Source organism: Aythya marila (genome assembly GCF_965140915.1).
Source record: "Aythya marila genome assembly, chromosome: 26".
Classification (NCBI taxonomy): domain Eukaryota; kingdom Metazoa; phylum Chordata; class Aves; order Anseriformes; family Anatidae; genus Aythya; species Aythya marila.
This window is the reverse complement of record NC_139067.1, coordinates 3,709,844-3,734,478: the sequence shown is the minus strand read 5'-3', so window position 1 is coordinate 3,734,478 and position 24,635 is coordinate 3,709,844. Positions and strand designations below refer to the sequence as shown.

The following is a 24,635-nucleotide window of genomic DNA, read 5'->3' as shown; positions in this document are numbered from 1 at the left end:
CTCTTCTATTTCCAGCAGTAAAGATAAAAACTTTCCCGTGATAGCAAGTCTTCAGAGACGGTTCCTTGGAGCATTCCTCGGGCAAGCTGCCCAGCCCCGTAAGCCACGGTTCTCAAGTGCAGGCCTGCTTTTGGGGTTAGCTGGAAAGGCAAGGAAGGTGTACTGGTGTGTATCAGCAGAAAATGTGGCCCTGGGGTTGTTTCGGCTGCATGCTTCTGTTGTGTCCTGGACTGAGCCAAACACACGGCTCACTTGAGCCTGATAAATTATGTGAAAATTGAGACTGAGGAATCTGAAAGTTTTGTTTCTGGTTCTGCCGTTGCCCTTCTGTGCTTGCTTTGAGGAAACGACTTACCTTCTGTGTGCAAAATATATCTATTTAGAAAAGGTCAAAAGTATGTGGTTGGTGGATCACCCTCTGGCTCAGTTTACCCATTACTCTGTTAAAGGTCAGGGACTGTTTAGCCAGACTTACTGGTTGAATATCCATTTTGATTTCCACTGTTACAGCCTATCTCATTATAAAACTATTCTCAGGAGCCAGGAGTTTAAATGGCATAATAGGGGATGGAAGCAATAAAGATGGTACTGTTTTTTGTAATTGGGTTCAGAATAGTTGGGAGCCAAGTTACATTAAGGATATTGTAAAACTGTGTAATAAAAGTGACTTATTTAATGAGGGTAGAGAGTAATTAGGTTGTTTAATTTAGGTGGGGAAAAATCTCGCTGCAAAATTAATTGTTATTTTTATGTTTCATTATTCATTAAACATATGACAACAGTTTTTCAGAAACAAAAAAAAAAGCATGTCAAAATATGCAATGCAGAAGTTCAATGAAAAAATGATGAGGACGTTAAAATAAAATAGGAACTTGTGTGGGGTAGAAACTTTGAGTTTTACAGAAAATACCAGAAGGAGGAGAACTGGTTTCTACAGAAATCTGATTCCAGTGCTGCCTTCCCGCAGCACTCACTGTAATTCTAGCTTTGTTTTTTAGGAAAGAAGCATATGAGTTCTGAATACAACTGGGTGAGTGTTTTAGTTACAGACACGAGATGTGACACGGTGACATCAGCTGTAGATATGGCAAGTGCTCTGCGGACATACGCAATGTCATCTGCGGCCTGCATCAGTAAAGGGAGATTCATGGGAGAGGGCAGGAGGATGTCGTGGGTCAGTGAAGTAAATGATCTTTTTAATTACAGATATTTTACAGCATGCGTGTGCATCCTGAAAGGTCGGTATAGAGACAGGATTTTTCTGTTGAGCCGTGCTAGTACCGTCTGGATGCTGGCCACTGACGTGCTCTTGCATTGGAGGAATGCCGAAGATTTATGGTAAGCGGCCTCAGGCAGGTGCAGTGCTGTTTGTTGGCACGGATGGGTATCTGTAACAGCTCTTGTCATAGCTAAACTGCTGTAAACCCACACAAGTCAGCATTCTGTCACCTGTGCCAAGCACTTAGGGCCACATCTAACTGTTTATAGATGTGGCATCACTGTGCACGTGGGCCTTTGTCAAGGCGAGGCTTTTCTGATCTGAGAGCATCGCTGAGGGAGCTAAAGCAGGCCAGCGACTAGAATTGTCAAACAGAATCAGGGCTTTGATCATGGACTCGCTGTGTAATTGTGTCACTTATCTCCCTTCTGCTAAAGGTGCCCACTTTTGAAATCTGAGAATTGATGCTCACAATTGCCAGGCAGAATTTGTAAGTCTAAACAAAGCCAAAAGTCACTAGAACGTAACTGCTGCCTTCTTCTGCACATTAAAAATGCAATTGAGTGCCGTTAAGGAGCAGCTATTATGATTTATCTGTGGTCTCAAATGAAGACCTCATATCCGAGGAGCACTTAGCATACCAGTGGTTTGAATTCTAAAATTAAGCCTTCTTGTGCAGCAAACCTTAAACTCCTGGCTCAGCACACGCTGTCCTGATATCACCACACAGCACCCCAAATATGCAGCTACTAACTGGTTAACGTCATTTACGTCCTTTCTCCAGAGGGCTGCTGTTTCCATGTCTCTTGAAGTGGCTCTTGGTGTTCCAATATTTGAGTTTGGGAACACTGTTATCGCCGAACCATGTATTATCTCTGTGACATTTTCTTCGTAACTGTTTGGAAGAAGTTTTGCTCTGAGGGAGGATTTGATGGGCTGGCATGAGGCAAATTAGATAGAAATTAATTATCGCCAAGTGGCGGTGGTGTTCTTTTATTTCATACCTGTGCACTCCTGCACAAAGGGTACTTGAGGGTCATGCTTGGAATGGCTTCCCATAATTTGCCAGGTGAATTTTAATGGCCTTTTCAGTGTGGTAAATGTCAGTAACATAGATCAAAACCATGATTATTGTAAAGTAAATATGGAAGAGAAATGTAGGATTTCTCTCCTTGAATTCCATTAGTTAATACCTCTGAATTATCTCTGCCTTTATTGTCAGTTTTCATTACCTTTCCTCCCTCCCCCATGCACTGATAACTCATGACTGTAGTCATCGTAACAAAATGAATCAGGTTAATTTCATATTAATATTGCAGTTTTACTACCTAGGGCACTTTACATACGTCGATTGCATACCCTGCTTTTATTTATTCCTTTCTATTTTCGTTCTAAGGCCAGGGCTGTTTAACCTCTCAAATTTTTAAAGAAACACATTGCATGCCATGGTCAGTGCGTAGCAAGAAGCTCTGTTTTCATCAAGGGACCCTGGAACCTATCAGCAAACTAACAGATGAAAGAAAACTGTTTTGAAAGAGTAGTTGAGCCTTGGTGCTTCCATCGTGTGTTGCTAAGAATGTCTCCAGAGTGGGTAGAATGACTCAGTATGTGCACAGCAAGGTACAGTACGATCGGGGGTCATGTGCTTTCTTCTCTTAGTAATGGATGAGTCGTCCCAGTCGAGCTGACTTGGCTCATACATTTCTAATTAAAGGAAACGTACATGCATGTGATGATGAGAAAGAAAAGGTTGTGAGCACTGTGGCTTTCTGGCCTCTTTACTCTGGAATTTGGCTGCTGTTTCTGCTGGGGCTGGTGGTGATACCAGGAATTCCAGAGTCCCGCTGTTTGAAGGTTGCTGGAGTTCCAATAGGAGAAGGAGTCCACGAGGAGTAAGTCTCAGTGATAATAACAAATTGTCCACAGCAATGAGGAATTCCAGCACAGGGAAGTTCTCACACTGTTGGCTAAATTCCAGTCCCACAAGACTCTGAGCAGGCAGTGGTCAAAAACTCTTAGCTAACCTAAAAAGCAAGAAGAGGGATTAAAAGCAAGCAGTGTGAGTTCTCATTTTTGGTGTCAAAGCAGCACTGAAAAGAACACTGTGCTCCTAATAGCTATTTCTGTCTGGAATCTATAATTTGAGGCTTCTCTTTCCAGGAGTTCTCCCTGCTTTCCATTTCAAAAAGGTTGGTCAAAATGCTGCCTCTCTCCTATGGAATAGCATTTCGACTCCAGGAGAGGAGGTGCAGGTTTGGCACAGTGTGCTGAGTTTCTTAGGTGAGTGCAAGTAAGTCTTCCAAACCCCTCGTGGCTCTGCTCTCATCAGGTTGCTTTGTGGAATACCACTGAATGAGCTGAGATGAGCACTAATTTCTTGTCCCGAAGAGGAATTCATAATACGGAGTGTGAAGCAAATGATGTGTGCGTTTTTCTGGGAATTCCAGATAAATCCTTACCGTGGTTCTGACACTGCCGTTTTGTGGGGAGGAAAGATGTGATTTGCAATTAGCCATACAGCGTGGGTACCTGCTGGAATGTAAAGGCCTTCAGGAGAAAAACAATTTTCTTCATAGTTTGCCTTGATGCAGGCTGCAAATGAATCAATATAAATTGCTCAGATTTACATATGATTTGTGAATAGCAGGTTGTTAGGTATTTAAAACTAGAAAGGCATGGTGTTATTTTCGTATTACTAGTTTTTAGAAACATTGAAAACCTTCTGACTGCAAGGGTTGAAACCAGTTCAGACCTTTTTTTGCAGAAAGAAAGCAGGTGTTTTCTTGTTCCTCGGTTAGAGGAAGATTAAATCCGAAACAGCAGAATTTCCCTGGGAGGGAAATTCCACCTTCTGGGGGCTGCTCTGATGCTGGCCGGTATGTTTTTCTCTATATTCTCTGGTCTGTTGGGTTTTTGTGTGTGGTTTGTGTTTGCTTTTTTCCTCCAGACTCATGCTTTGTATCTTGAATAGAGCTGTTCTGGGTCAAGGAGTCAGCTTTCAGATCTGCCCGTATAACATCCATGGATCCTGACGTGCAGATGGGGGCTGAGACATCACCGAAATGCAGCTGCTAAATTGGCAGTGAAGGTGTGTGATGTATGTGCCGAGCTCGACTCGCGTGAAATGACGGATGCAAACACATTTGACTTGCCTCTAGCTGAAGAAAGACTTCACTCTAAAACGTTGATTGCTCCACGTGGCCCATTGCATGGTGAGGCAGAACAGCAGGCGGATTGTTTATAAGATAAATATGAAATCTGTAGGCATAGACCTCTGTGGATGTAAAGCAGCTAACTTCCTCGTACGGGGTGGACTTGAAATTCTTCACAGTTCATGCATCAAGTTTGATACAAAGGTCAGGATTTTATATTCTTGAGTGAGAAATAACTGCTCACTCTCATCTTCTGTGTACTTGTGAAGGTAGGAAGCTAGGAATGGTCAGACTGGTGGGCTGGGACGAAGCAGTAAGAAAAAAGGAATGAAAGAATTAGGAAGGAAAGAGAAGGCAGATGACATAAAAGTTAAAGAAGTTGGGTCAGCAGTGTCAAAATTCTGTTATACCCACTTGTGGTCCATTACATCAGCTCAGGGGACTGCAGGAGACCTGTAGGTGTGACTGAGACTCTTGTGTCCTGCTCTGTCACTTGGCTCCCAGCCTCCACCACATTACCCTTTGCTGCAGTGCCAGGCCTGGGGCATTTGCAGCAGGGTCTGCACAGTTCGTGTTTCTGCTTTGTCCCCCTCTTCAAACAAAAATCTCAACTGTCCTGGAAGTCTCCACAAGCAGACTCGAAGGGGGCAGCATCGCCAAACAGATGGTTGGTTTTGTGCCCCTTTAAATCTCCCTTTTCCTAGGCGTGCCTAGATCGCAGCGTGCAAATCTTCCCTAACCAGTTTTCTCAAGTGTGCATTTAGCAAATCAAGGCATGGATGAGCCCTGCTGTTCTCATATATCCTATTCCCCAGCCACCTCTCGCATTTTCCTCAGCACACAATACCAGCGGTACCATCTTTGCTATAGATCTCTTGCCACCACTTCTCCATACGGATCCTCCAGAAGCCTTCCCACTTCTGTGGATTGTTGCTATTCCCCAGTGGCACCCTCCCTCTGCACAGGTTTTAATGTAAAGAATCGGATGATTAAATATTTGACAAGTGCATTCAGCGCTGAAATACTAATAAATTGCATTATCTCTCGGGGCGGAGGGTTATTTTTTTTGTCATTTTAACAGCAGAATAATGATGCTTTTGGAGGTGTGTGGGCAGAAGAGGTTACCGTTTTGCTGCATGTAAATGCAAGCAAGTTCTCCTTTCTTTTCAGTAAGACTTCCATATAATTTGCAACAATTGTTAACTTGTCATATCCCCCCCCAGCAAAAAAAAAAGTGCTTTAAAAATTCAGTGTATGTGTATTAGACTCTGGATTTTAAAATCCTAATTTTTTATCAGTTAGCAAATGAATTCCAGGTGCGTTATGGCAGAAAAATAAACCTTTGAAGTGTTTTAAAGGAAACTCTGATCCTGCTCTGTGGTTCCTATCAGAAATTCACTTAGCTTGTAATTCAAGGTATAAATCTACTTTCTCCACTCCCATTCTTTCAGCGTGACAACTGCGTTTCTTGTTCTAGTCTGCTTTTCTACTGCTGCCACCACCGTGGCTGTCTGGCAACCCGACGTGTGACCAGCAGAGAATTCAGAGCTCTCTCACTCCACCGATGCAGCCCAGCAGAACCGAGAGCTACGCAGGCACGTATGATTTAAGGAGAACACACACACACACCCCGTGCTTCCATCTAGTAATTTAGTCTTTAGAAACTGGATTAAGCATCGTCACATAGCGCTGGCCCCGTTTCTCCTAGCACACAGCAAAATTAAAATGTAGCTGTTTGACTTTCAAGCCCCAGTCTGCCTTTCCCCCTGCTGCGAGCAAGTCAAAGTGCAGAGGAACGGTCAATCTGTCATTAAGGTGTCAGTCAGCTGGGCTCTGCTTGAAATTGCTATCGACTCCTCCCGTGACCTTGAGAAATTCATTTAGTTTATTGGGTTTTCACACTTGCAAAACAGAGCAGTACTTCATTAGGATGCCAGGTTGGCTCTGCGTGAAGCTTTGAGAGCTTGCTCTTCGAGTGGATCACGCCGGTGATCTGCACCGCTCCGTGCAGAAGCTCGACGAAGCTTCAGGACTCTGAATGTGGCTGCACGGGATGAGGCAGGAGCAGAGCCCAAGCATTAGGAACACGAGTATCTAAAATCAGAGGACACTGATGTGGTGGTGGGGTCACCGTGGTGGCTGGATGCACCAACCTGGGCTGCTCCCAGGCATCTCTAACGCCTTCACTACAGCCAGAGCTGCTTCACAAGTGCCAAGTAGCTGAGAGAGATGAAAGTCACTCCGTCAGGGTAATATTCTTAAAGGTGGCAGAAAGGCAAGTAGGTTTTTATAATATTGATGGGGATGAATAGTTCAGCTTCATTTTAAATCAATAGGAGCTGTGTAGGGCTCAACATTTCTTAAAGTCCTGCTGTCAGAGCTTCTATCTGAATGCTAGGGAGGCTGGAGACAGCTTTATTACTAGGCATTTTGGGGTGTAAGTGGCAGTAGATATCTCTATCCACTTAATGGAGCCACCTTGGTACAGGTTCATGCAGTGCACAAAGCATCAGATGCTTTTATGTCAGCTCTCTGATACTCGAGGTGAGCCAGTTGCTTCCCCCTTTTTGAGCAAAATGACAAATAAGAGGCCTGATCTGTAAATCGAGTAGGTAAAATTATTCCTGCGCACTGCACTTAACGTGAATTATAGACCATATTCTCTAATAAGAAAATAGCTACTCATTGCTCACCCAAACCATTCTTAAAAGAGAGAGTGACAACTCTTAACTGGTTTATGACCCTTGTATATCAGATTTGAATTATATTTAAAATGCTGATTTATGTCTACACGTAGACTTTTCTGTGTATCTTGATGAAATGGTATTACAGCTGACGGAAAGCTTTTGTTTTGAAGAGATTGAGAATACCTTGACCAAACTGAGAGGTATTTTTCTTCTCAGTGACTGAAGAGTTAATTTGAAGATGCAGACTTCCAAATGAAATTTCTTTCTCCCTTTGTAGCAGATTATTGGTTTTGAATCGGACTGGAAATATCACAGGCAAGAGCTTGACCCCGCTGCTTTTGTGTTACTCCAACCTGCTTCAGAGGGCAGCAGGCCCAGTAGCAGGAAATCTTTGGATGATTTAGGAACTCGCTGCCTACTGAGACAGCCTCTGTCGTGAATATTTCCCGTTGGCTAATCAGTTTGGTATGGGGAGGTAATATTTAAACTAGCAGAAAATCATTAAATGATTTACAAAACGGGGAAAACACACGATGAGACCATGAGGCTTCTTTTGGAATAGAAAATGATTTAATTATTCTTCGCCGCTCAAAACGTTTGTCTTGGTACAAATTAAAATGATTGTGTCAGGCAGAAAATTGCAGCACGTGCTAATATTTGTTGTAAATGAACAAACGGCAGAGCGTCAATCGGTTCCTTTCCTGGGCTGAAAGAATGAAATAAGCTGATTTTTTTCTAACACGCCATAGTTTTTCAAAGCTAATAAGGAAATTCTCCAAACCTGCTTGTGCTTTGTATTTTCATTTTGGAAGGCCTGTGTCTTTGTTTCCTGGATTCCCTGACAAACGAGCACTAGGAGGATTCTCACAAATACACTCACTCATTCTTCATAGCATAGAAACAACAGGAGGCTACACTAAAACTCAGCCTTCCCAGGAACCTGAAATGCTAGATGGATATGCAGAAAGGGTTTTTATTTAGAGAATATTCAGTGGAACTGATCCCGCCAGTCGTGGAAGTGAAAGACTCTGGGCCATCCTGGGCACGTGATGGATTCTGCTCTTTTTTTATATAAAAAAAGAAATGCGTGGGACTTGATTTCGCTGCCGTGCGGTGTGCTTTGGGATAGAGAGTGAGTGGGAATGTATGGCCTGCCTGAGGCCAGAATTTGTGTGTCAGTGGTGAAAAATAATTAGGAACCTTTCACATACTGTTCTACTTCGGGTTTTTTCTTTCATAAGCTGGTGTTCTGAAATTCCTTCTCCAGTAGCCTGGTGTTCAGGCTTAGGATACTGAGCCAGATAATCAGCTGTCTCTGACAGATTTCTGTACGCATTTTTGAAAGCCAGAAGGAACCTTTAGATAATCCAGTTGAGTCTCCTCTCTAACTGCAATATTTCCCTTGGTTAGCCCTAAATGGGGAGCCCAGAGATCTTTTTTTTTTCCAGCTGATCCTGCCTTGTAGCACCTGAGGATTGGGTGAGTTCTTTCTCATCTCTTCCAAAGGAGCCAAGGCTGGAGGCAGGACGTGAAACGGCCCCGTTATGACCCCCTCCAGCAGCTCGCTTACGTGCACGAGCCCTTTGTGTGCAGCTTCCACCCTCCCACGCAGGGTTGGGAGCGGGGGGTTCCCAGCTGCCTGCACTGCTCTAATCTCAGCATTCGGGATAATCCCGGGCACGGTAAGAGAGGGAAGCAGCCACGTCCTGCCTGCTGTCTGACCGCAGCCCAGAGCTGGTTCTGAACACAACAAATCGAGGGTGTTCAGCGGGTAGCCGGGGGGGTGGGAGATGGGGAGGGCATAGAAGGCAAACTAGATTAATGTTGGGGTTGTCCCATATGGCTTGCAGACCTTGATTTTCAATTCCCTTAAGGTGATCAAACTACTCCAGCATAAAAGGGATGAAGATTAAAATGGTTTCTGCTAGGCTTGACCTTGTTCCTTTTTAAAATAAAATAATACAACAGCAGTAAAAAATATATTACGTGCTACAACGCAGTCTGCTGAACTCTGGTTTTCAGGCTAAACCTGATGATGGCTGAGGGATGGATACAAACCCTTCCCACGATAAAGGGAGCGAAATTATAGCCTGTGGACTTTACAGGGCATTCAGTTTTAAACCAGGAATCTAAATTGCAACACCCGACAAATAAATATTCTTTTAGGGGAAATGTGGCCCACTTATGGACTGGGATACTGGCGTTAATGTCTACTCAGAACTGGGGTAAAGGCTGAGAACCATCTGACAATGTTGTTGTCAACTATAGTTTGTTTAAAACTTCACTTAAAATAACTCTTTGGTTAATCAGGTGAGAGTATTTGCTTAGTTGCAAATCTGATATACTGTGCAGCTGGGAATAATGGCATTAATTAAACTTAAACCAACAAACCAATTTAACTAGCATGCCACACCTGTTCTTCACTATTTGTTTAATGTATAGACTGTAAAGGCAAATGTCTTGCCTTATTATTTCTCATTTTTTAAAAATCCACTTTGCAGGGACAGCCTCAGACTTACACCCATGTGGCACCAAAGAGGGCTCTGATCCTGCTTGAACGAGGAGGCAGGGTCAGCGTTTCTCACTTGCTTGTGCACTGAAGACGGAGCAGACTTTGAACTTTATTTCCCCCCCGATGATGGTACTGTCCCGTATCAGGCTCTTTGCTAACATCTGAAGCCCCTGCCTGTTACACCAAGCATGTCCTGGGGGGAGCCTCTCTAGCCTAGCAGATCCTTGGCGTGCCACTGCAATATCAGGCTAATTCTCTTATTAGCAGCTAGTTAACAACCAGCAAAACGATGAGTCCTCTTGGGTCTAAGCACTCAAATGTGTCGTAGGAGCAATTACATATTTGCTGGTTCTCCTCTCCACTTAGATGTTCACTGTAATACCCGTGCGTTTAGAGAAGGGGTTATGCAAGGGGTGTATTGGGTGTGTTTTAAGTTGTGAGTTTCACAGGAATTGGGAAGATGCTTAATTACATTCAGGCCTCATAAATCAGGGAGGCCAGCCCTGTTTTCAAGCATTAAGCCTCCGGCCCGTGTTCAGCCACAAAAACATATTCCTGATGATGGTGTAATCTAAATCCATTACTGTTATGCAGAGACAATATCCCCCCAGCAGATTTGTTTAAGACTGGTAATACATTAAAAGCTTTTATGTAATGAGAAGTAGTTTAGCACAAAGCTCTTCTGTATATTCTTTACAAAGTGTTTTATTTGTCATACAAGGTTTATAAGCAGTGCTGTGCTTGCAGTGGAAGATCAGAGTCTCGCTGAAGCCTCTCTCCATAGGCAGCACCATCAAACTGCAGCCACTGTTCTCCTGCGATAGAGCTCATTTATGAATCACCGCGGTGATCAATATAAAGAATTGTTGATTGCTAAGATAATAAAATATTTGTTGCAGCAAACATCTTTTATAATGTATGAAGATTAAATAGAGCCTGTTGGCAGATTGGTAGTGTGTTGCTCCATCCTTTCCCAGGGCTAATTTTGTGATAATTTCCTAACCAAGGAAATCATGTGTTATTTCCACTTCAGAAGCATCTCTGGCTGTAACCTGCTTTGGGCAATGGAAGAGAAAATGAGTCAACAGTAACAAGGAACTGCTGTGATACTGTTATTCCAGACCCAGGTAGATTGCAACAGATAAAGATGTATGTAAAAATAAACTGCCGGAGTTGCTTTCCTTCCCCCTTTAAAAACAAAAAATTGGGAGCCATGTCTGTCCTGGGGCTTAAGTAGTGAAGAACATGCAGACATTTATATTGCTAAGTGTAGGATCCGACACCTATGGTTCACCCACCATTAACTTATCCCTGGGAGCTTACACTGAAACTGCAGAAAGATTTTTTGGATGCCCTTGAGTAACAACATCTCAATTATCATGGGAAAAAAGTTCCCAACCTATTCTTTGAGAATTTCTGTCTGAACCACAGTAACAACTGTCTGCTGGTAGTTCTCAGAATTATGCTATTAACCTTCCCTTCTTGGAGAATATTTGGTTAGTTACAAATACGTAAAGCTTTAAAACTAGAAATATAACTTTTTTTTTTTTTTTTTTTTGGTAGTGTTCCTGACAATTATAATTAATTCTCTGTCCAGTCTTGCTTGCGCTGTCTGCAGATTGTTCACAGTGTAGGCTTTTTAATGATATCCTTATAAACTAATGGGAACGAATGTGCTTACTTATTGCAGAGATCAGGAAGGTATTTTCCCCTGTTACTTTACCTATTGATTTTTAGCTCAGTAGTAAGTATATTTTGTGTTACTGCCAGAAAGTCTGAATTTAGGTAGGTATTTTTTCAGAACCGTTCCCTCCGCATTTAGCCCAAACTGTTTTTCTCACAGCTAGGAATATTAAGCTCATAACATCAGAGTTTGTAATGGAACAATTCAGCCTTAGCTATAGCAACACTGGTTATGCACATTACAAATCCAAAATGTTTGCCACTGCTCTGATTAATTCCACAAACACAGTTCAGCGAGTTTGCTGCGAGACTTTTTTAAAGAAAGCATATGGATTTTGCTCCTAACGCCCATCTGTCTGCGTATCCTGCGTTTTAAAGGAAGAGTTTACAATAGTGAGAAAATGAATTTGGGTTGGCTTGTCTGTTTTCTCAGTGTTTCTTCACTCTGCCAGGTTTTGTTTCTTTCGACTGTAAACAACAGAGCACCAAAATAGTCTCCTTGCTGGCGTCGTGCAGTCAAATCTACAGGTGTATTCATTTGCTCGTACAGAATCCATCAAAGTTGGGTATTTCGGGAACTCCTATTGTGTTAAAAGTTAAATTGCATTAACAGCATCCTACATTCTGCATTTAAAAATGACTGCTGTGCATTACCCCACAGTTATTTCTGTTCTGATTTCCAGTAGCAATAATTCCCCATTTCCTAGCGTCGAGTGTGGAATTGTTTCTGCAATTGTTTGCCCATTTGAATGCGCAAGCCTGTGGAGACAACATTACATTACCGAGATGTGCTAAGTGGAAGAGAGATAATGGGAGTCTATGGAGAGTTTACTGTGCTGTCAGAAAAAGTTGTAGCAATCACAGGTTCCATCACTACCACGGGAATAAACTGAACAGAACGCGTGTAATAACCAGGAGAAGTGAGATTTCAGCCAGAAACTTCGGAATTTCCTTCAGCTCTGGGGTCAACAGTGCTGCTGCTGTGGCCAACTGTCGTGTGAAGACTTAAGGGAATAGATAATTGTAGTAGAACAGGTATGTGGGGACTTCTTTATTGGTCTTGGTGCTTACATGCTGCAGTCTTAACCCCACATGTGGAGCATCAACAGCAGGGGAAAAGTGACCAGATTTAGCACCTCTGTGAAGGGCTAGGGCATGCTGCACCTCTCTGGTGGCAGCTCAGCCATGTGAGAGAAGGAATTCTGCCTCTGTGTGTGTGATTTGCAGTCACTGAACAAAAAATGTTACTTGTTGGACCAAAGACTTGTAGCCTTTAGAGTACAATGAATTCATGCTGACACACTATTTCATGAGTTTGAAAATCAGGATGATGAACTAAATCAGGTGTGATGGTTTTTGCCACTAAAGGTGACACTTTCAGAATGATGAACAGCGTGTTTGACTCAAAGGAAATGCCATTTCCAAGCTGGTTTGCCTACTTAATAATTTTAATCTGTGTTTTTGAGATTTCTGTGGGTTCCATTGTAGATCCTAAGCCCACATCCTGGCTGCATTGAATATGTGAACTCAAACCACAATAAGTCCAGGTACCTTGACCTCTGCAGTTTGGCTGTTCTGGACTCTTAATTTACTGTTCAAGGCACAGGCATACATGCAAACATCCAATAAGTTGAGAAAATGGAAAATCCCAGTCTGAGTCAAAGCTTAGCAGCTCTGCCCCATCGCCAGTTCGTAATGGTGGGGTTTGGGAGAGCAGTTCTGAGTTGCTGCTTTGACCTTTCCATTGCTTACGGTAGGAGCTTTTGAGTGGCTAGCCATTATATGTGTATGTATTCAGTGTGTATATGTCCTTTTCAAAGTTACTGGGTTGTTTATTTTGTTTCCTTGTCAGAATGATCACAGATAGTGCATCTGTTTGAGTTATAACAGTGAGGGTCAGCACTGATAACAGACTATTTTAAGCTACTCCTAACAACAGCCTGTGAAACTGCAAGGTTGTGTGAAAGATAGCAATGGAGGTTTATGGAACTGTGGAGTGAATTATTAACTGATGCTCCTAGCCCAACATGACAAATAAAATTCTATTGCAAAAAGATACTCAGTTGTGTCAAGCATCGATTTTTGAAGATGTCTAACAAATTACTTCTGGGTAAGCACACTATCTTTCTTAATTTGTCTCTCTGATCAGTGAAGTTGAATGGGGAGAGAACCACCAAATAAAATTAGCATTTTCTTTGAGTCATTATCTTTGCTTTCTTAATAAAAAAGACTTGAAAGCCCCTCTGATTTAAATGAGTTACTCTGTATAATATAGACGCATCCAAATTTCAGATATGTCTATTTCAGCTTCCTGGTGAAATCATTGAAGGACCATGAATCAATTCCAGACGTGGCAAAAAAGACATTGAACTCAATAGCGTGGTATTTGTTTTTTGTGGTTTTGTTGCTTCTTTTTTTTCTTTTGTTTTTAATTGAGGACTATCTGTTTGGCACAGTGCTGCTGATTACCATGTTGTTTCATCTGGCAAGCAGCGTTTGTTTTGTCCACTCAGGGTAATTAGCTGGGATCATTTGAAAAGGGGAGGGGAGAGTAATTGGAAACTACAATAGCTGAGTTTCTCTTTTGCAAGGCTTGATCCCTGGCTGTGGATCAAAACCGAGAAAGAATGAAGAGGAGGTACCAAGTCAGCCAAAGAGAGCAATGCTCCATGAGGTAGATAATGGCTCCCAAGGATCCAGCCTGCCTCCAAGAATATCTTCTTGCCGATGGGTAAGACGAGTAATGCATGCTTATTGCTGTGCTATGGTATAGGTCAGCTCCTGGCGCTGTGGGATCCTTCACATCCAGCACTGCTTTTGGTGATGTGGGAGCTCTCCTGGGATGCTTCTTTCCAAGCCAGGTTTTCCTCGCCGTGTCCCCTGCTCCAGTCTCAGCGTGGAGCTGTGATGCTGCAGGGTATCAGCTTCCCCAGCCGCGGTGCTGGGTCAGCTCTGTGCGCCCACCTGCTGCTGCCTGCCAGCAGGGAAGCCAAATGTGTCTGTTGCGCACCTTTTGTCTAACCCACGCCGTAAAAATATTTACTCTCTTTATACTAAGTGAGTGTGTTTACCTCAGTAGGTAGGGTTACATGTGGGAAGGGGGCAGCCTTGCTGCTGTTGGCAGTTTTTAACGCTTTGTTACGTGGTTACAGTAGTACAAAGCAGAAGGCTATAACCCCACTTTTCTGAGAACACAGATAAGTCATCTGTGCTGGGCATGATAATACAGATGCAGTCTGTCAGGGATGGAGGAGTGCTTTTATCAGGCATACTGATTTATTTCACCAAGGAAATCATTAGGATCTTTAAACCTGGAGACATCTTATCCTACAGAGGTACAAGGCATCTCATCATTAATGTTCAATGTGCAGATAATTCAGGAGCAGTATCTTACTACAGAAACAGGATGCATGAGAATTTTTCATAATAGTTTGGCAGACGAGGGATTGAAATAAGTAAGAAGATTAATTACTTTGCAGATAGCATTGTAGTACTCGCAGTTCGCAATGGTATAAGTGAGGGAAGGTAAGCAGAAAGACTTCTCGGTTAAAATTTAGATGTAAAGGCTGGCTCTCCATCATAGTCACATCTCATTGTTCATTCTTACTGCAGTGCTCAGTGTGTGTGAGAGAGCGTAATTCACTGTTCTGAAGCATCTCTATTGTTTGTAACTAGCAAAGTGAATTAAAAAGGGAGTGTGTCTTGGGCTTTTGACGTTCAAGGAGGGCACTGTGGCAGCTTTTGTAATCATGGTGACTTGAAATCTTTCAAACTTGGGCATCGGTTTCCTCTGTGTTTGAGGCCCCCCAGTTTTCGTTACTGGGTTAGCATTGGCATTTCAACATCATTTTTGATGTTCAATATTGCGAATTTCATATTTAGATCTGGGCCTGATGTGGCCACGTTTCCACCACACTGCACCCTGAAGGTTCAGGCCCAGCAGGGCGCTGGTGGCCTGGCGCTCCTCAGGCCTCACAGGCCTCTCGCAGAGGCAAGCCCCGGCCGTCAGGCTGCCCTCACGTCTTCTCTGGGGAGGTATTGTACCTGCTGGGCCTCCTGCCTGGCCTGTTGATGGGGCTGGAAATGGCAGTGCTGTGCCTGAACATTGTTTGCTCCTGAGCTCTGGTGGCCGAGGAGAGCCGCCACGCTGAGGTGGCCTTTGGGGGAGGGCAGGAGCTGTTGCTGCAGAGCGCTTCTGCTGGCTTGCAGGTAAGACTCAGTGATCAAATTGACAAGATGTGGAGCTCATAAGTGCCTAAAATGTTTTTTTTTTTTTACAATGACTTTCAGGAGCTAAAGCCAGGTAAGTCCTTTCAGCAGTTTTGTCTGTGATTTAACGAGATTTGGAGCTAAGGCCATCGCTCAGGAAAGTGCTTATGCACGTTCTGTTCAAAGCAGCACTTAACTGTATTTTGCTTAATCTACTGCATTGCTTTGCTCCTCTTCTGTTTTATACCTTGCTAGGTAATGGCCAGGGTTTGAGATGTTTTGTCACAGAAAAAAAAGCCACACCTTGAGGACAGTGGTGTGACCTCTGCATGCTAAGGAATATTATTAGGGAAGCTTATGGAGAAGTTGGTGTACTCTGAAACACAAAATTTAAGAAAAAACAAGTTCCTGTGAACAGTTTAATTGCAATTTTTGTTATAATGTGTAGTAGGAAGGCATTTCTGTGCCCTGCTCACGTTACATAGGGTTAATGTTAATCATTCACTTCCCTGAAACCATTTGTCAGACACAATTACTGACTGCTCCATTTCTGTAGCTTTGGAGGGTAGTGAAAGGGGCTGTCAGTTGTGGCATCCTTTTTATTTAAGCTCTTCTTCTTCTGGATAAGTGGGAAAACATTGTTATAGATGTGCAGAAATATGTCTAATTTCCCAGAAACATTAAAATTTACCTTTTTTAATCATCTGGAATGCCCCAGAGTGCCGAAGTGATCGTCCTGAGTGTGACACTACTGACCACGTTCCCTGTAAAGCCGGTGCTGCCACACCAGCTGCTCCTGCAAACCTGTCCAAGTCTGTCAGAATAAATCAGTTCAAGACGTGGTAATTTCTTATACAAACGGATGAATGTCTTCTAAAGACATCTGAATGTTTGCTTCCCAAAGATTAAATCTTGACTCGCACACTAACAGCCCATATATTCCTTAGTATTTATATTAATTTCTATTCTTGGTTGATTTTACATAATCTCATGAAGCCTTTTCATTTTTTTATGTGCAAGGAGATTACTCTGGTTAGCAACAAATGACGCCAGTGCAGATAAAACAGATTAAAATAGTCAATAGAAAGGACTGAAAAGACAATAGCTTGTACAGAGCTTGTAGAAAGTTTCTTTGCATTTACAACTGATTTTTAACACTGGGCAATCTTACTTTCTTCTTTTTTTTTTAGGTGTTTTGGCTTAAGACCCTCTGATGTGCTTGTTTTTCTCTGATGTACTGTTTTTTTGTTTTGTTGTTTCTGGGAGGCAGGGGGGAATTTTCCTGTCACTTTCAAATACTAAGCAAGGCCGTAGTGTCTGAAGTAAAAGGATTGCTTTTCAGCACTCAGAAGTGGCGTTGGTCACAAAGTGAGTTGATTTCCTTCATGTTAGAGTGAGCGTGAAAGCCTGACTGCTGAGCAGCTGGGGAACACAGAACTCTGCCCGTCTTAGGCCTTGACTTAAGGATCCTTGAATAAAAGGCGATCAGGCACGCAGCTATTTTGGGCTTGGAAACTGGCACCTTAATTTTTCTCAATGAGAGGAAAAAAACTGTTGTGATAAGTTGTGAGAATTTTTGTACTTCGGAAAGTACACCCTGTGGTCGTAGAACAGCCAGAGATATTCTTGCAGGTTTTAAATGACGGTAAGAGACGTAACGAGATAAGTGAGGACTCATGGGCCCTGCTAGGAACCTGAATAGAAATGCTAAGCGCCTTCAACCCCTTCTGTGCTTGTGAGCCCATTTGAACCTTTTCCCTGCTTCTCTCATGCATGCTAGTTGGGTTAAATTAGTGCAAAAAAAGTAAGTATAGTCCCGCTATGTTCATGTTCTGTACGTATGCACCTCAGAAGCTCCTATATAAATTAAGCAGGCAGTCTCAGTGCTCTTCAAGTGGAATGGTTGGGCAGCCTTCCAGGATCCTTGATGAATAAATGGTATTACTGATAAATATATGTACAAGTTCTCCAGTACAGGATTTAGCTCCACTGAAATGAGCGGAATTCTCCATAATTTGTCCTAGCATCACTGGGAGACTTGACAAGATGGGTTGATGGGATTAAAGCCTGTATCAGTCAGCCTAAAATGAATCCAGCTTTTTTTGAGATCCCCAATTAAGCATGCTGCCCACAGCATCATGTGAAGCAGTTCTTGAGTCATGGATGTTGAGGGCTTGTTTACAAGAAACTTCTTGTCTGTAAGAGAAAAGGAGAGAATTGCTTCTAGGTATATATTTTATAGCACTCCTCAGGAGTTACAGATGAAAACTCCAAAATGCATTCCCTGGTATTGCATCCATATGAAGCGGAGAGGAAAATGGAGCTAGCAATGATTGTAATGTATGTTTGCAGGTACATTTTTTTGTCGTAGTGGGGCTGACTTAATGAATTGGAGCAGTGCCAGAAGGTGCTTCTGACATGACAGGGGGTTGTAGTCTTGAAGGAGCTATTTATGTTGTAAATTGTAAAGCATTTGTCATTTCGCAGTGGTTTTTCTGTGTGCATGCCTACCTGCCTGCTGCAATGAATTAAATTAATGTGTGTGCCCCACCGAAATGGTTTACAGTATAGTAATTGTCACTGGCAACGCAGTGTTGTTTTTAAGTTGTTATTATGCAGGCACAATCCCATATGGCATACAAAATTGATATGCTGCATTATGTATACTACCTTCAAATTAACTTGGTATAATATTTGTCTTGTTAAGAACGAGCCAGTCTGTTTATGCCATAAACAAGTGTCTCCTCAATGTTCCCGATTCAAAAGAAAACAACAGCAACCGAACAAAAAATAAAACCCGAGGTCAGATTGAATTCATAACAAATATCTGGACTTTAATAATTAATTTTCATCAGGACATTGCATATTAAGCCCTGGTAATTGTGAGACTGAATTAAAATAAAGAAAAGGAAGTACAGAAAGACATGGGCTTTTTTTTTCCATGCAATTTATAAATCATCTTTGAATAATCTAACAGAGTAATTAGCACAGCCAGGTAAGTGCACTTGGTTTGCTGGGCCTTTTGCAGCAGTTTGCATGCAATGTTGCAGACTGTGCGTGGCTTCTTTTTGGGCTTGCTCTCCATCATTTAAACAGGTTCAGAAGGGCTTAGTGAAATCGATGATGATTTATTGTTGAGTCATGTACTGTTTCATTGTATTCTTCTTTTTGTGTCTGTTGGCTGTTTTCCTTTAATGAATATTCAGTTATGAGAAAGCACGCGTCTCTCCAGTGCACACAGGTGTTTGATTTGGGAGCCTGATCTAAAACCTCCTAAAATCAGACCAGCCCTGTCGGCTGGTGTCAGTAAGCTTTGCATCAGGCCAGGCTGCGGTGAGAACTGAGCCCTGAAAAATTTAAATCCAGGCACAAATTCCTCCTCTCAATGCCTTTTCTCTCTTCTGCCTTGGAGATCGTTCCAGCTTTCTTCATCCTGACCGTTCCCAATTACCTGTATTAACCCTAGATAATTTACAGACCCTTTTACAACACAGTACTTTTTCTCTAAGCAAGATGCCATGCTAGAGCTATAGGTTCTAGTGAGATCTGAAACACTGAGATGGTTTACAAGCCTCACATGGCTCTTTTTCATTAACTTTGCTCATTTACAGTGAGGCTTTTATGTGTTTCTTCTTGGTGCTAATGCTGGAAATGATGGAGTAAAACAGAGTCCCATGTTTAATCAAGAGAGCAGCTCATTCTTGCTCACTAAAAGATTTAAGGCTAAGAAATAGGGCTGAAGAAAGATTTTTGCTTTCTCTCTGTTAAAGAATGCAACCACCACAACAGACTGAAAACCAATGAGAACTGCAGGCGCTGCATACTGAAAAGCTTTGGTACTGAAGCATCAGGACAGCAGGTACTCACCAGCATCCTGCCACCTCCAAGACGGTGTGTGGGAGATGCCACATTTTATATTGAGCCATTACAACATCATTAACTGGTCTCTGTGCATTTCACAAATATTTGCTTCTAATTAGTTTTGTTGCTCCAAGGGCCACATTTTTTTTTTCTCTGTTAAAAGAACTCCAGGGTTAGAGGAGTGGATTTTTTTTTTCCCTCAATTTCAGGTTTTCTATTTCCTTGCAACAGAGTGGATCAGATTCAGTGACCTTTTACCAGTTCCAGTTATGCATACACAGTGAAAAAGCTCCTTCACTGCTTGGTTTTCCTTCTTTAGCACTTTTTATTTTCAAGTTTAGGGACGGTAATTGTAGCAGAAAGCAAGGCTACGTACATGGGCCTGGCTGTGTTTTGATTAATTCCCACTGAATAAGGTAATTTCTGCGAATAATAGCAAATTAGGTCAGTTTATTTCCCTAACAGTTCTTCTTTTAGTCAAATGTCTAGAAAGTACCTAACCACGACAGTCACCGCAGCAATGAATTCCAGAGGTTAACGGGGCTCTCTGCCACAAATTCCCGATTGCAGGTATAATGGTGGTGTGTTAAAGAGTTCTTAAAATTAGAAAAACGATGACTTCCCATGATTAAACAGTGATTTCTTTTCATTATGTCTTCAAGACACTTTAATAACATATTCATTTTATCTTTTATGTTTCCATATAATTTTACACACCTGTGATACTGTGTGTGTTTTAGTGATAGCCAGGCCTCTGATACTAAAGCCACCTGTGATCTGGCAGTTAGTGCAGCTGTTCGTGGAACCAGCTAAAAGAAGGAACTCAAAGCAACAACAACTTGATTTAACAGAATAACTAGGGGGAATTCCTGCTTTTTTTTTTTTTTTTTTTTTTTTTTTTTCTGTAAAGTTAAAATCACTTAATCCAGGGCAGAGTCTGGTTGAGTGTTTGGAGACGAGGAACCAAGCACTGGTGAGACTTTACCCGAGGGCTTTGAGCTCCCTGCTCCTGCTTTTCTTCATCCATCACAGGTGAGTGGTCGTCTCAACATTCAGCAAGCTGCTAATGGAAGTGCAGGATGTTTGGGTTTATTTCTGTGGCTATGGGACAGAGTTCCTCTGCAGCTCTGTTTTAGGAGAGCCTGCAGCTTACAGCATCGGTTGGTGTCTCTAAGATTTTCCACTAAGTAAAATGTGGCATCACCCTGCCTGATTCTTTTGGAGCTGATGAGAAAAATGAGATGGGCTATAATTAAAACAAAAAACACTTTCAGAACATAGTTTTGAGGCTATATGTACTTAAAGTTCTGATAGCTAAAAAATAGGCAATGTTTTTTTAATTAAGGATGTGATTGTAGATGGAGGTTTAGCAGGATTTTTTTGATGCCAAGACAATTAAATTGTCGCTGTTGCATTCCTTATTTCATCAACAACAGAGGGTGTCTGCAACTGAATGTACAAAACTCTGCTGGTGGATGAAAGCTCTTTTTGCTTTGTCTTCAAAGCACATCAAATGCTAAAGCTTGAGATCTGTTGCAGGTCCACTGTGACAAGTTAAGCCATCCTTCTGCACTTGTCGTCTTCCCTGTAAAACCCAGGGAGAACCCTTCCTTCTCCCAACCTTTAGACTTGGATATTAAACCCTCAGACTTCAAGGTCTGCATAAACATCCAGATAGGTAGTGCCACCACAGTGAAGATCATCTGTGTGACAATGACCCCTAAGACGTGCTAATTGATATTTAAGATGAAAACTTGAGCATTTGTGGACAAGGAGCAACTGCTGCATGCTTTGTTCTAGTACGGTGGGATTTTGAAACCATTGTTTTGATGTTGGTTGGGGTTTTTTGCTTGCCTTCAGCAAGAGTTCTGCCTGTGGGCACTTGGAGAACATTTTACATACAGAATATATTCTTTCAAATGTGGTGGTTAGGTGTGGAAAGACTTGTGCTGCTAAAATTTCCGAGTGTTTTTCCTTCTCATTTAGGAGAACGTAGCCCTACGTGTGTAGCTCTTCGTGACAAATGAATCCTGATCTGCACAGTGCCTCTCGGTGTACAGAGAGCTGCTTGATGTTGTGCTTGGCTTTCTTGGGAAGCTGCTGTTTGTTTTGATTTGGAGAATTCTGGCAAATTGTTTTTATCTCCTTTTTTGTTTTTTAAATAAATAAAACTCTTTGCACATAGCACCTTTCAGCTGCAGAACTGTGTGTGAGATGCGTATTGCTATTCCTAATTAATGTATTGAGAAACAACATGAAGTAGCTTGTCTGTGATTGTTCATTAAGTCACTGGCAAAAGCCTGGCATAAAATCAAGAGATCTTGAATTTGCATCTGTTGCCCTTCCAACAGCTTGTTCTTTTTGTTTCTTTCTTTAGTTTTAAAGGTGTCTGTCCCCAACGTGTCTGAAAATCAGTTCACTTCCAGTTTAGAGCTACTGACGTTATGGCTACTGCTGTCATCTGAGTTCCTAGGACAGTAGAGCTGTAAATAATTGTCTGCATACGTTAGGAGTGAAATCTGTGTAAGTTACCAGTGGGGATCAACTGTGCTGCTCCTTGAGCAGGCGTGTTGGTGAGTTCTCCCCTTCATTTCAAATGAAGCAGTGTCTTGCACCATTTCAGTTCCAGTTCAGGGGAGTGCTTTTGTTATAGCAGTGAGCACATTGGAAAATCTTTTGGCGGCTCGCTTATTTTCCAGTGCCAAGAGTGATTTCCCTAGAATATACAACTGAGCTTCGTACTTTTTCTGGTTTTATTTGGAGAAACAAGCAGAATGGCATGCTTTAGGTGACCTGGAACAGAAAGTGTCTGCTGGGCTTCCTGTAAAACTGCTTCGGTGAACAGATAGCCGGTGTAACCTAGCATTGAAACGTCTTCAGCCCGAAGGGCTTCTTTAAAAGACAACTGCTGATGGCTTTCCTTCAGGTGCAAAGTGTGAGTCTCAGAGCAAGAGAAGTGCTTTGTGTGCTGGGGTTATCCAGCACATCACGCTCCCGTGGCTTCCCTGACACGGTTTTAAAACCAGAATCCTTCTTCCTCAATACTTGCTGCTGAGTCTGTTCATATATATACACAGCTAAGGGTAATTTATCAGTTGTAACAGCTAAACAAGGAAATTGGTCATCACTGGGAGCTACAGGTCAATATATTCATTCAGTAACGATAATTATTGAAACCATCAAGGCTGGTGAATACCCGTCAGCTGTAACGTTTTGAAGGGAGATCTTGGGAGTCTGTTCTGTTTTCAGAAAACAAGAAGTGGGCTAGAATTAACGTGATTATTAAGAACTTTAGTCATTTTCTTCTAATACTGTCTAATGGAGACTTTTAAAGCAATTTGAGGTCTTTTTCTGTACAGACAGATGGGGTAGATGGAATCACCTGAAATCATTCTGGGTGTGCACTTCACATTGAAAGCCATCCCTCAGTTCATGTATGAGAGCGATGCAGCAACTAAAAATACTACTTTTTTGAGATATCCAACTGTGTCACCACAAAGCAATATTTGGGGAAGCAGCCCTTTTAGGCTTTTTTCTGTAAGTACGTTTAGCAGTATGTGTTGCCATCCTCCTTTTTTCTTCCCTCACCCCCTGTTTTGTCCACTTTATTCATGGTCACTCCAGCTTCAAACGTTCACTCTCTGGCCTACACAGTTTCAAAGACTGCTGGAATGAAGATTTGGGGATATTTTCCCCCTTCTCTGTCTGAAGTAGAGGCCAAACCAGACCTGCTTATTTCAGAAAACTGGAAAATCTTCCTCACTGGAAAGACAGGCTGAATGACCGAGAACACTGCCAGAAAAAATCCCTGGCTGTAGCTTTGTGCCGCTATATGTCAAGAGCTGCAGACCTGACAGGGAACGTGCTGTTATTCATTGCTCTGAGCTGAGAAAATATGGGGAAGGCTGCACAGCCCCTTGGCTGTGTTAGAGGGGAAAATGTGAGATGCTGAAAAAGTACGGGAGATAACTTGGTGGTTCCTCTAGGACTTGAGCCTGGGGTTAAAGTGGAGAGAAATGGGGACACTCTAAATTTTGTGAGTTATTTCAGGGCAGACCTAAGTTTTGGGACCTGTTGTTCCACACAAGCTGATGGTTCATGGGTTTCGTTGCCCTGTTCTGTAGCAGGGTTTAGCAATCTGAAGGGAGCTGTTCACTGCATGGATCACTGGGATGCATCCCAAGGCTCAGAAAGCACCATGAAACTTAGGGTAAAAGGAACCCTAAGTTCATTATTAATTAGCGGCTGTGGAGTTTTACCTGGATTTTATTATTGCTGTATGACTGAAAAAAAAGCAGCACTCCTCGATTTCACGGCCAGCCCAAACCCAGAAAAGGCACTGAAGTCTGGGGAAGTCAGAGCAGTAAGATCACACTTTATTTTTGTTGTTTGCTGCTGCAGAAGGCATGGTGCTTTGGAGCCCTGATCCAAGACAGGATTTCCAGGCAGTCCAGGACAGTCCCACATCTGCAAATGGCTCCTCATTATTCAGCTGTTTCGTTAATTAACCTTTGGGTTTGTGCTTAGCAGTATTTATTTTGCTAGAATTAGATCATGAATCACTCAGTTTTCACCACTGTGGATTTTAAAAGGGGGCAGGCAGGGAGAGAGAGCAGGGGGAAAGAGGGCAGAAATTTCCTGCTGTCCTTTTTAGCTGAGTAGGAACGGGCTGAAAGCCGTCCGAAGGCATGACAGAGTACCTATTAATTCCGGGAGCGACGTTCTACACATGGCTGGTGATCCACTGTACGGATTCATTTCCTTTGGTTTCAACAGCTCAGTTTTGAGCATTAGAATGATGGATTTGTCTCGATCCTGGAGGCTTCCATTTGAAAGTCAAAACCTGTTGTGGCATGCGGGGGGTGTGCTTCACCTGGAGGCTGCCGGGGCGAGCATCCTCCTGCCCCAAAGGAGCCAAGCAGACAGGGGCTCGGGGTCAGCAGGTCTTGACCTGAGTGCAAGGAAAAGCAGCGAGTTAAGTTGGTAGCGGTCCAGGAATGGTGGAAGGAGGTGATGAGGATGAGAATTTGCACAGGCTCATTATTTTAGTGCTTGTGTTCAGGTTTCCACTTGGCCCCGTTCAGAACTGATGTAGGCAATTGGCAGAATAATAAAATAAATGGTGTGAAATCGCATTCTGTCGTATAAAATAACTTTGTTCAGTAATGCTACCATAGGAGCCCGAGCTTTAAATTACTACGTTAAGCTAGTGTTGTCTACGTGAATGCCTGGTGTTCTGTTTGTTGGAAATAAATGTATGTAGTGGTTCCTTATTTTTCCTTCTTCACTTAGTCTTTCAGTGATGCATGTAC

The 24,635-nt window shown here is 42.5% G+C and overlaps 1 protein-coding gene across 1 annotated transcript in view; it reads left to right on the top strand.

The window, feature by feature from the left end:
• Positions 1 to 24,635, top strand: part of LRRTM4 (leucine rich repeat transmembrane neuronal 4) — a gene marked incomplete at its 5' end in the record, with an annotated part of 205,510 nt that overhangs the window by 111,710 nt on the left and 69,165 nt on the right. The window contains one exon of the mRNA XM_082779587.1: positions 20,284 to 20,355. Within this exon, the coding sequence (XP_082635713.1) occupies positions 20,284 to 20,355 (72 nt within the window). The remainder of the gene's footprint in view (positions 1 to 20,283; positions 20,356 to 24,635) is intronic.